At 39.9% G+C, this 12,502-nt stretch overlaps 1 protein-coding gene across 4 annotated transcripts in view; it reads right to left on the bottom strand.

The window, feature by feature from the left end:
* Positions 1-12,502, bottom strand: part of abat (4-aminobutyrate aminotransferase) — a 96,430-nt gene that overhangs the window by 26,559 nt on the left and 57,369 nt on the right. For all 4 annotated transcript variants that reach the window (XM_047050527.1, XM_047050528.1, XM_047050530.1 and 1 more), the window contains 3 exons: positions 3,904-4,001; positions 3,539-3,568; positions 2,045-2,162 (listed from right to left, as the gene is read on the bottom strand). In XM_047050527.1, coding sequence (XP_046906483.1) covers positions 2,045-2,162; positions 3,539-3,568; positions 3,904-4,001 — 246 coding nt within the window. The remainder of the gene's footprint in view (positions 1-2,044; positions 2,163-3,538; positions 3,569-3,903; positions 4,002-12,502) is intronic.

Genomic DNA, 12,502 nt, shown 5'->3' with positions numbered 1-12,502 from the left:
GACTACACACGTCTCTACTACTGACTCAGACTCCAAAAACAGCAAACATATTTGTGACAAAGCTTTACTACTTTTTTTTATTTATTAATTAAACACTTGCTTTAAGAACCTATTGGTATGCAAAGTCATAGTGAAATGACAGAAACACAGACTGCATTTCAGGTCAAATGGCTCAGAGGAAATTAATCTACACGTTTGACAAAACTTTTGATCTCTAGAGCAAACCTAAGCCCACCAAACCTCCATTCCATCTATCACTGAGATATAATAATGTTGACCAATCTGGACCAAATTGTTTTATCCCACTTTCCATCAATAATTAAAAAACAATATTTCCCTGAATAGGGCTCTTTGGATCTGAAGCTTGTCCAGTAGAGAAAACGAGATGGATAGACTGTGGATGTAGGTTGCTGAGAGTTTTGTTTTGCATGGAAGTGATAGCATTTGCATGCTAAGAACGATAATCTGGAGTCTGGATCCAGTAGAGGCACCCCAAATACACAAACTAACAAGAACTCAAACGTGTGTTTACCCCACATGGCTTTATCTCAGCATTTCAGACCACTTGTACTCCTCAACAACACATGCCAGACAGAGAGAAAGAGACAAAGACAAAATAGAGAACTGAATAATAAGCAGATGAAAAAGCACACAGAAAAACAAAGTATGCACGCAATGATCATTCTCCACAACATAATTACTTGCTGATGCACAAAAGCTTGAGCACTTGACTCATTATGAAGTTTTATTTTGTTCAAATCCATTGTCGGTCACAAGTGATAAATGTACACTAAAGTCAAATTTGTTTTCCAACCATGGCGGAGATGCCTGGACAGTGATACAATGGGCGCAAGGTTTTTCAAATGGTGAGGAAATCTCATTGGGTTCAGGTTAGTGGAGTGCGCGCATGTGTGTGTGTGTATGTCTTAATTTGGCTTATAAGAAAGCCCTGAAACTTTGCTTGGTTATGTAAGGGTACATGGTCATTGTTTAATGCTTGATAAACCATATAATGGCTTAATAGGTGGTCTATGACTGTAACGGGTCATTTCCGTCAGGATGATCATCTGGTCACCCTTACAACTCTAATGGGTTACTTTTACAGCAGTTATCAATTTTACGTCAACCTAACACCATTTTGTGATTGAAGGAGAATGATGACTGACTTGAGTCTAAGGATAGGTTTAACTTCACTACGGGCATTGGTAACCTGTGCCAATGTCTTTTTAGAATCTACAGTAACGTTGCTTTGTTGTAACAACGCTCTCCATTTCCTCCCCAATTCAGCGCATGATGTTTGCTATCTGGTCAGTTTACGACAATACCCAAGAGGTCGTGAGTCATTCGACAACAGCTGTGGAGTAGTGTGTGCGTGTCGGCAACACTGTTGCATAACTGGTGGACAGCAGAACAGCACTGTGTGGCCCAGGTTGCAAACTACCAGAAAGCATAATCATACAATTTAACACATCTGTGTTAAAAGTGTATTTTTGCATCTCTTTGTTCTGTCATCTCCTTTTCTCGGCCACCACCCCAGTATTCCAGTTTCGGTTGTTTGATTTGAAAGTACTACACAAATATTTATCATCATCTCAAACAGAGTGCTGAATATAGTGGGACCACCTTTTTGATAGAAACAAACTGACAAAACACACACAATTGCCCCCTAGCTAGTACAGTACCGCCAGTCTGCCACATACAATATTAATAAATCAACGCATCCTGCTCCAACACAGATTGCATTTTTTTCCCAGACTCCATCCATCGAGTAGCACACAGTTTCTTCAAAGGCTATAATACAGTGCAGTACACCATATGCCACTCAGATATTTTCAGCAGTGTAGGAGCAAAATGGATCATAGATCATAAAAATAGCATAATCCTGCTAAATCGTGGGTCAGTATACATTGTGGCTCAATCCACCATGTTAAACAGAAAGTGCTAAATACTTTGGCTAACAAAGTCAAACAAATGATCTGGCCAAGAGGATAGCGGGAGATCTAAGCATTCACCAAAGGAAGCAAAGGACTTTTTGGGTACTCACCAATAGGAATAGAGGAGATCTGGGTGTAGACGTCCAGCATGCGATTTCCATCCACATCAACCAGATAGTTCCCTTTGCTCTCCTCATAGTTGCAGAAGAAGTTAATTGCTCCCACATTCTAGGGAACGAGAAGGATGTAGATGTGAAGAAAGGGAAAAGGGAATGCTCAACCAAATCTATAATTTCCGAGGGGTCCATAAGTGCATTCCATTTACTCAGTGGTTTATTCAAAACAATTCGTTGAATTTTGTTGAATTTCTAACATCTCAGCGAAGTAGTAGTAAAAACAATTGTACATTTTGTACTTCTGCTAGCAGTTATGATGGTTAGGGTTGCTTTCTATGGTTTGTCCCAACTAACGGCCAGGACAAATCTATGCATAGTAAGTAAAGAAACTTGTTTGGTTGACCAATGTGGATAAGTCTACACAGTTTTGGTCAGAGAGAAGATTATGAAATGTACTGTCAGATAATAGCTAATAAAGGGTCCTTAAAAGGAGACTGACTGGTTCCTTTCAACACCAATCAGAACATCTCCAATGATGCAAGGGGGCTCAAGTCTAATTTTGCAAAGTCCTGTTTGCTTGTCAGACCATTATGACATAAACCAACCAGCCCCCCACCACCCCAGGGAAAATGTGTGGTTGACCATACTGGTGCAGGAGAGTGCATCTATAGTGCATCTATAGTGCTTGAGTATACCACACATATACACGGTCAATATATAGGCACCTATACACAGCACAAATTACAGACAAATGAATGAGCTCTTGCACAACCAGAATGAAGGTTAGATAAGAGATAGGACAAGATATCTATGCAGTATGCACATGGGTGCGTGCAGACACAACCGCACACACACACAGATTATGTGCCTGTCCCATTCAATCAGACGGCTCATACACAGTGAATGAGTACGTCTGCTTCTGCTCGCTAACCCAGATATGTCCGAGGCACACAGAGTATACACCCCAACATTTGACCCACATCCCTGCAACATGCTGCATCAGGCACTCAAATCAAATTGTATGTGCATAGCCCTTTATGCAAGCAACATCACAGAGGGCTGAATAGATGCCCATTGAACTGCACCAAAACCAACTTAAACCCTCGAAGACGAGGGAAAAATTACTCTTTAGTATCAACTTCCGTCCGAGAAAGATAACTCTTACAGAATGCTATATGGCCCCTACACACACACACACATGTAATTCTCTGCTCTTGTCTGAAAGTGAGGAGTGTGTGCGTGTGTGTGTCTGTGTGTGTGTGGGGGGGGGGTTATGTAAATTATGCTCAGTACAAAGGCCTTCTCCCTCATGTAACCTCAGTGTGCTGCCAATTGCAGAAAAAATAACCTAGCTTAGTGTTGTGGTCTATATGGTCTGAGTTAATAGACTCCTAAGTATGCAAGTCTGCACATGCACAGAAAGAAAGTACAGGACACATGCAACCTCAAATATACTGTAAGGAGAAACAAAAACTATTGAATGCTTACCTGGATATCTCCAAGCTGTTTAGTGAGTTCCTGTGGAAGAGAAAGAGATGTTTGGAGGACGAGTTTTAACCCTAACCCTTTTAACTGACTTTCAAGTGCATTTTAACCTGTATGCATAGAATGTCATAGTTCCTCGATGCTGGTTCTTATAAACGTCAAATGGATGTCTCACAAGATCTTACTAAACCATTTCTGAGCTGTTACACAAACAATATTAACTTAAATGCATAAAATACATTTTGAGTTCTTTGATACTCAATTCGTGGTCATGGAGTGACGTGTCATGTTTGCTCTGTACCACTGAGGGAAAATCTGAGTAAACACCCCTACAAACTGGATAGTGTTTGTGTGTGTGTGTCCTGTACCTTTGATCGTGGTCCAGGTACTTTTGTCTTCATGGAGGGACCATCATACTCAAACTCCACCTTAGCTTGTGGGGCAGCCTTGCTGACATACCTGCACCCTAAAGGACAAAATGCATCAAAACACTAACAATTACCGACATGAGTACCGCAACATTCCATTTGTAACTGAAATGTAACTGCAATCTGTAACGGGGGGCGTTCCTATGTCACTATGACTCGACCAGAGAAACAGCGAGGACAAGACTGACAATGAAAGAGACAGAGAGCAGAATAGAGAGATTTCACTTTACATCATCATCCTGCTTTGTAATGCTTGGATGTCTTAATGGTGTCACTTCACAGAAGTGTACCTTTATTACAATGACAAGGATGTTGGAATTTGATGATGACAGGAAGACCACATCATCCGCAAAAAGCAGTGATGAAATCCCCAGCCCACCAAACCGCAACCCTTCCCCCACCTCGACTAAGCATCGATATCCTATCCATGAACATCACAAACAGGATTGGTGACAAAAGCGCAACCCTGGCGGAGATCAACCCCCACACAGAACAAACTTGACTTTGTGCCGAGGACCCAGACACAGCTCTAGTTTTGGGTGTACATGGATTGGATCATCCCAAGAAGGCCCCTCACTCAATACTCCCGCAGCACCTCCCACAGTATCTCCGGGGGGACCCGGTCATACAACTTCTCCAGATCCACAAAACACAGACTGGATAGGCATACTTCCAGACCCCTCCAAGATCCTTGCGAGAGCGAAGATCTGATTGTTCCATGACCAAAATGGAACCTGCATTGTTCCTCTTCAATCCGAGGTTCGACAACTGTCACGGTGCGTGTCCACTGCAGCAACGCGAATCGCTTGCCATCGCTCGCCTTCCCAGATTGCACCACGCTCAGGGGCGTGTCAGACAGATTAATGCAGAGTTGTAGTTAATTAAGTATCTGCTAATCTGTCGATACGACGAGGGAGTCCCAGACGGGCTAACTAGGCTAGTTACCACAGAACAAAGTTACGTGATGTGACTAATGTGAGACTGAATTTAAAAGTACAAAAAAAACACCAGGAGCACCGACGTCGGCAACCCTGCGCCAGGTCTCATTCTTTTTATTAATGTCTCTGTACAAACACAGAGACGTATCGTACAGGACTGGATATGCAGCCACACAAGCGATTAGTTTCTCCTCCATATTGAAACTGAGAGCTAGAAATGTTTACCATGGTTGCTACTGTAAGGGTGGGTGTCAACCTGCCTCCACCTCTCATATGCTAAAGTCTGGAGTTTCTGGATGGTCTCAACTTGATGGCCCTCACACCCCATTCAAGACTTAGGCCGAATCCCAAAACTCCCCCTTACCCCTTCCCCTTACCCCTTCCCCTTAGTTTTGCGCGTTCCCGTGAGAGCTAGTGGTGTCCCAATACTCTTTTGGAGCTAGGGGAAGGGCTAAGACTAAGGGGTATACACCCCTTAAAACCAAGTAAGATCGGGAGCTTACTTGAAACCTAGGGCTATGTTAAAACTGCGCGACCGGCAACAATGGCGACCAAATCATCCAGAGAGTCCGATAAATGTTATATTATCGGCTTAATTAATTGATAAAAAAATGATGACAGTCTTGTTTTGTGTTATATACAGTCATGAACATATATATTTGCAACCATTTTCCTAATTGAAACGTTTCTAAAAATCGCTAGTTTGGTACGTTAATGTTACAGTTCTGAATTGCACAACAGTCCCGCATTTCTTTGACTAGCATGTCTACAGTTCTAAGTAAACTCCATTAGCAGCGAATTTCGTTTAATATCAGTGCATAACGCTACTTGCTTTGGAGATATCGATACGTGCTAGATGACGTACCTGTAACCAAGTGGCGTCCCATTTCCTAGGGCTATGTAGCCCTTACCCCTTACTTTCGAGGGCCAAGGGGAAGGGGTAAGGGGTAAGGGGGAGTATTGGGATTCACCCTTAGTCTGATTGGTTGTCCTTGTGTATAAAGGGAATTGTAATGCATTGTTCTGTGGATTCTTCATCTCCTGAGACATTCTCCTCAGTTCTCCATTACTACTCCTACTCCTTGTTCACCTTTTGCTTTCTATCTCTGGTTTAGAATAATTATTGTAGTGTAGGTAAGAGTTAACCTTCATTTTGTAACATGTTTGCCTTGTAATTGATTTCATTCATTTGAAATGTTATTAAATGCGTGCTTCATTAATTTTAAACTTACTTTGACCATTCTTGCTCTGATTTAACCCATAGAGTCAAATAACTGGAATTATATTTGTATTGGCATTATTTGATTCATGCTGATAATATACTGTTCAGTTTCCCATCTTCCTTCCAACTATAGGGGAATTCGTTTTGGTTGTTTGGCCTATATTTAACCCCCTACACGACGTTATGAGAAACAAGAAAACGCTAGCGAAAATCGCTCCTCATTTGCATGAAGTTGAGAAAATCTCAACTGTCTCTACGTTGAACGGTTTAAGAGGTTAAGGTTAAGTTAAGGTTAAGAGGTTACAAAGGGGACTCAACCAACCAATGGAAAAAAAGAATATCCAGGAATTGTTCACGTGTTTCTGCTACAACATCTTCCGAAAGTTTTGTTCACTCACAGAGGAAACCACTGGAGCTCGATCATCAGCACAGAGTAAGTCTGTCATGATCTCCTGTTTTAATGTTACAACAAATTCACAACTTGTTAGACACAAACAAGGATAACATGACTACTGTTAGAAAATGTTTCCCAGATAATCAGCATCAGATTTTCATGAATGTCTGTAGGCTAATTTATGCTGGGTACACACCACAGAATAATCGGGCCTATTTCCCCCTTCCGATAGGTCATGTCCCGATTATCTAGATGTTTCTATAGATTATTTGATCAGATTTCCCTTGGTGTGAGGTGTTTGTTCTCATGTCTCTCTCTCTCACGCACTCGCGTGCTTGCGGAAATGAATACATTGTATTTGGTTGAATTGTCACTGCCATGTGTCAAATATTTTGTTGTGCACGTCAGAACAATTAATAATAACAATTAACAAAATAACCTAAACACTAATAATTACAAATAAATAAATAATTCCTGCGGGGGGTGGGGGGGGTGGAGAGGGAAATGTCACTCTTGCCTGTCTTACCCTGTCATACTTTGCGACAACCAGTCGCGAGCTTGTGAGCTGGAGCTAAGGCATAGCAGAAAACTATCAAAATGTGGTACAAGTCCAATCAAGAAGCAGATACATGTGAACTAAGGCTGTCCCCACTCAGTCGACTAGTCGATTTTCTGGTCGATATGCTCTTGGTCGACTAAGATTTTTTTTTGTCGAGCTGCCGTATTGCAGTGTGAGATCTGATTCCCGCTTGTGTCATCATTGCTGAATTAACTAAATGTTCTACAGACATTTTAGACTATATTATTTAAGACAAATAAAGCAACTCAAAAAATATATAATTTAAAAGAAAAGGTGTTACTATTTCCCCTTTCGTTATTCTGCGCTTTTTTTTGGTTTGGTATTTTGCACATGGCACGAGCGCAATTGGCTGCAGAACTACAAACTCTGCCATAGACTACTTTGTCGATATTATTAGTCAAAATGGCAAATAAATCTGTGGTATGGCAGCATTTCATTAAAGTACATTTACAAAGTACCGGGTGACTCGAAAAACATTGAATGCAAACTCTGCCAACAACGGTTTTATTTTTCATAGTTCCACGTTGAATAGGATGTAGCCTACCACCTGAAAAACGTAAGTTGGCCTTGCCCTACTTCGCTTATGCCAACGCGCTGGGTTGAAAAATGAATATGCCTATTATAAGATCCAAATTGAATGACATTATCTTCTCCGGCCAAGACAACAAAATATTTCTCTGTTGCACCGTTCCCCACTCAGCTTTTACGTAAATTTGCATGCTGCAAGTTCAGGCAGTGATAAGCGCTCTCTGATGATTTGCATGTTAAACAAACAATATTTTTTATTTAGTACATTGTAAGAGATACTAAATACCATCTGCATTTGGTTACAACAGGACTGGTGATACAAGTCTTATTATTGTAGGCTTTTAGCGGCTGAATCTGCAATGTCCAGCTGCCATTGAGTCAGATCCCGAAAATGTTTGTGCATTTAGTTAGTTTTTAAGCGTTTCAAATTTCGATAAGTCGATTTTCCGACGTTTTAGTCGAGTCTTGGTCGACCAAAGAAAATCTTAGTCGGGGACAGCCCTAATGTGAACGTTACAAAGATCAATACTATTAGTAGTGTAGTATTATACGTGCAGGGCCTATACGTTGTTCTTTTTGCTTCGTGTTTATAGTTTGACTGCTGTATTGTGTTGGATAAATAAACTGTAAACTTGAATATCTGGCTCCGTCGTTGTTCTAGCTTTGCAAAGCAAGCTAAATTAAGCCTATAGCCTACCTATGTTAATTTTTAAATGAGTGTTGTTTACTATTACTAGCTTATTGTTAATGCCATCGTTGTAGTGTTAACAAAGTTATAACAATGTAACGACCATATTGTGGCTATCAGACATGATTTATTCATATTCGTCTTTGCTCCAGAATAAACTGTCAACAATCAATAATGACGCAGTAACAAGCGGTACGATATTACAACTAATTATATTATGCCATAATTACGTTTGTCATGCCGTGAGCATAAGAGCGTTCATAACAAAATGGTTAAATCTGCTTTAAAATAACGGACATAAACTCTACAAACAACCGTCATGTACGTGTGCAACCATTTGTAAAATGTGCTACAATAAAGGCAGGCAACTGTAGATTATCAAGCCCTTTCTCCTTGTTCTCATTCAGTTCAGGCAATTCAGCGATTTGCTGATGTTCCCTTTTGTGCCCGTCCCCTGTTCGTATTCGCGAACACGTTTCCAGGCAACTTTTCTTGACGTAAGCAGATAAATGGGCTGCTAGTTTACCCATTTCGGATTGGTTTTAAACTTTGCAAAAATCTGGAAAAATTATTCTATGAAAAAGCAAGTAGTATGAGCCAGGTTTGAGAATCTAACAATTTTTTGGGGGGGAGATAGTTTTAGATATGTTGACTGTAGTTAATAGAATAAAACAACCGGACGAGTCGGGTAGAAAATCGGAAATGCAATACCACCTACATCCACCGGTGCTGTTGCCTCAAGCCGAGAGGCGAGGGGTTGGGGCTTGGTGCAAACTCATTTCAGGGAGGTGGCTTCCCATTCTTCATTCTACACTTCACTTTTTGTATTTTGAATTGTAAATGAGCAGCAACAAATGTAGGCCTTTAAATCTATGCAATCTTCATAAATAATAAGTCAGCATTTTTATATAAACAATACAGAAATATCAGTTGTAAAAATTACAGTTAATAAACGGACCCATCTGCAACCGACGCAAGTAACACACCATTCAATTTCCCCAGAAATTGTACCCTCTCTAGTTTTATTAGGGTTCCTCCGGTAGGAGGAAACTGTTGGAAAAATTGAAGATGTAACTGTTATCCTGTATTAGAATGATTCTGTGTTCAGTAGTACTTGGGTGCAAAGAGAGGCCTAACCCCAAATTTGGACTCTGAGTAAACATACAAGACCCTTATCTTGGGGCTGAGGACTAAGAAGGGGGGGGGGGTTGTTTTTTTTAAGGAGATACTGTGTGACAAAGACTATAGGTGGAGACGTAAGGTCTTGTGACCATTTGTTGACACCTATGTGAAGGAGCTTTTACGACCCCAGAGATCCTGTTGTTGTGTTTCAATCTGGGTTGATGTCGTAAACACGCACACACGCGCGCCAGGTCTATGCAAGGGAGCGAATGAAAGAAGAGCCATTGGATATTTGCATGCTTTTGTTTTAGCCAATAACAGTCAAGAGCGGTTTCTGTTTAAATAGCTAGCACGCACAACATGCTAGCAGACAAACTTTGTAGCACAATGGTGTGTGATGTTTTTGTCTCCTTGTGGGCCGGCCGCAAGCAATAAAGCTTTCTTAAACTTGTTCACCGACATCCAACATCCTTTCCATCATCCAGAACTGAAATCGTGCCGACGTGCACGACAATGGAGAACCTCGCAGCAAATATGGCTGTTTAAAAAGAGGGGGGGGGTGGTGGAAAGGTGACGGAATTCTGGACTAGCTTTGAGGCACAGCTTTCGATGGACAAGGTAAGAATACAATTGTATATATTACATATAATATAGTCAACCTTTGTGTTCTAAATGTATTTTAAAAATCCAGAGTTGAGTCGTTAAAAATGCACTGAGGTCACATATTAGCCAAGACCCGGTGAAAGACCCAGTGAAGCGAGTATATGGTATCCTATTTTACTAGGACCTAGTGATCGATTATGTACAAAAACTGATGTTGTAGCAGATATACCCGGTGACGTAAATAGGCCATGTCGCATGTACCGCACATAAAAGATTAAAGATGTTTCGCCATTGTTGATAAGGGCAAAGGTGCTGCATATGTGTTTGATGCTGCTGAGATGTGTTAAAGTTTGGTGGTAGTAATATTAATAATGCCTTTTCAAATTAACATTCTGAAGGCCTGTCCAACCAGAACTCTTGATATATATGATATATTTTCTGACGAGTAGGTAATCTTAGGTGCATATGTACACCAGATGACCAGTTTTATGTTGAAATTGAAATAGTACTAAGAGTTGATAGAATTGTAAATATAGAGGTTCTGTTGTAAATATAACCATGGGTAATCGTTTTACATGTTATAAGAAGGTAGAATTGTCCCTAGAAAGAAATCAGAAGGCTGGACATGATTGAAGGACATGATTCTAGCAAATTTGCCAGTCCGCTGTCTGTTGAACAAAGTATTTTACAAATTGCTAGGACAGCTTTGGGATCTGAGAGAAAAAGATCCAGGCTGTGGCTAACTACTCTCCGGTGAAAACATGGAGGAAGTGCATTCTGCTCTGTCCTGAGACAAAGAAGAGTCCAGAAAGTTAGATTTGCAACTATGGCAATGATATTTGTAGCTAACAAACTTACAGACAGACTCAACAGCGATGGCGGCGGGTACAGGCTAGTAAAGGAATTGCAGCTTGACATTTGAGATCCAGGATAAGTAACCGCATAGCACATGCGCAGACGTTGAAATTGACAAAGACGTAAATTTAGAGAAATAGACGAAGTTGGAGCGAATTTGACACTCATTTGGTTAATTGTGAAATATTTTACGTGATGAGTATTTTGATACATTTGCTAACGTTTTTTATATGAGTTACAGAAATTCTGAGGAAAGATGGAGAAAGGTGGGGCTAAAATAGAGTCCCGTTACGTTGAGATCTTACAAAGGTCTCAACGTAATGAATTACACCCTCTGTTCCCAGAGGGTGTAATTCTGCATAATTATGTGAGTATTATTGCTGAAAGATAGTCCATTTAGATGAATTCGAAGTTTGGTGGTTAACAAATGTGTGATCAACATTTGTTCTAAATCCTAGTCAAACTTTTTTTGAAGCCTTTCTAACCAGAACTTGTATTTATAGAGTGGAAAATACATGATGTGTGATGGTATTCAATACAAATTCAAAAATGAAACCCCTGGTTCATAAATTGGAAGAGTTATACTTTAGCTAAATTAAGTGAATAGAAGGTAAACGCCAACCAGCTGTGTTGGTCAAAGAAAATTGAAAAAAAGATGTGTCCTAAAGCACGCTGCTGTTTTCAACAGGCGCTCAGAGGCTGTTTGTTTGATTCAAGTTTGAAATACGCGCTGATAGAAACAATGTGATTTGAGTTGATTCATTGAGTAAAAACTAAGAGTAATTGAGAAATGAGAAGTGTTACATTAAACCATATGCTATGCAAACTACTAAATAGTCTAATTAAATATTTTCATTTTGGGTTAATTTGGTCCACAAATTTCGAATGGAGAAAGTTGTCCGTGCATTACGCATGCTGAGGGCTTGATGGTTGGCGAATAATATAGGAATATTAAAAGTATTCTGTATTACATGCTTTAATAAGACCTTTGAGAAGTTAAAGACTGAGGTTTTGTGTTTTACGGGCTTATGTTACACTACGTTACACTAAATTTTGAACTTACAAGTTTAAAAAGAAAAAGGGAGCATTTTTTGTTACATTTTCTTTTGTCTGAAGGGCATTGTTTGATTGACGTGATTAGAGTCGTAGCGTAATTCTAACATGAAGAGCAGTTTTAACTGTCCGAACATGGATTTTATGAAACAAAGTTATGATAACGATAGTTTAAAGCAAATTCAAATGTGGTCAGAGAATTTGTAAAAAGCTACTTTAGAATTCAAACAGTGAGATTTAAAACCTTGTGTGTTATGGGAACTTACGGGAAGTTTGTGTTTAGACAGGAAGGTTGTTTTTATTTGGCAAAGGAATGTGGTTTGTTTAAGGGTTTGATTTAATTTGAAATTGTAACTTTATTACTATCTACTTCTGATTTTAATAACCACGTGCACATCATATTTCCATTGACATGGAATCAATTGATGCCATTTTTCCAGTTTGGGTTATTTTGATTTAAGGACGAAAAGTGAAAAATGATGAGGAAGTGATTAGATGGTTACATGAAAGATTGGTTTAGAGTGGATCATGAAATGAACCAAGAGAACGTTTTGTG

This window comes from Hypomesus transpacificus, unplaced genomic scaffold (genome assembly GCF_021917145.1).
Source record: "Hypomesus transpacificus isolate Combined female unplaced genomic scaffold, fHypTra1 scaffold_118, whole genome shotgun sequence".
NCBI classification, from domain to species: Eukaryota; Metazoa; Chordata; class Actinopteri; order Osmeriformes; family Osmeridae; genus Hypomesus; species Hypomesus transpacificus.
This window is presented reverse-complemented; position numbering and strand designations above follow the sequence as displayed.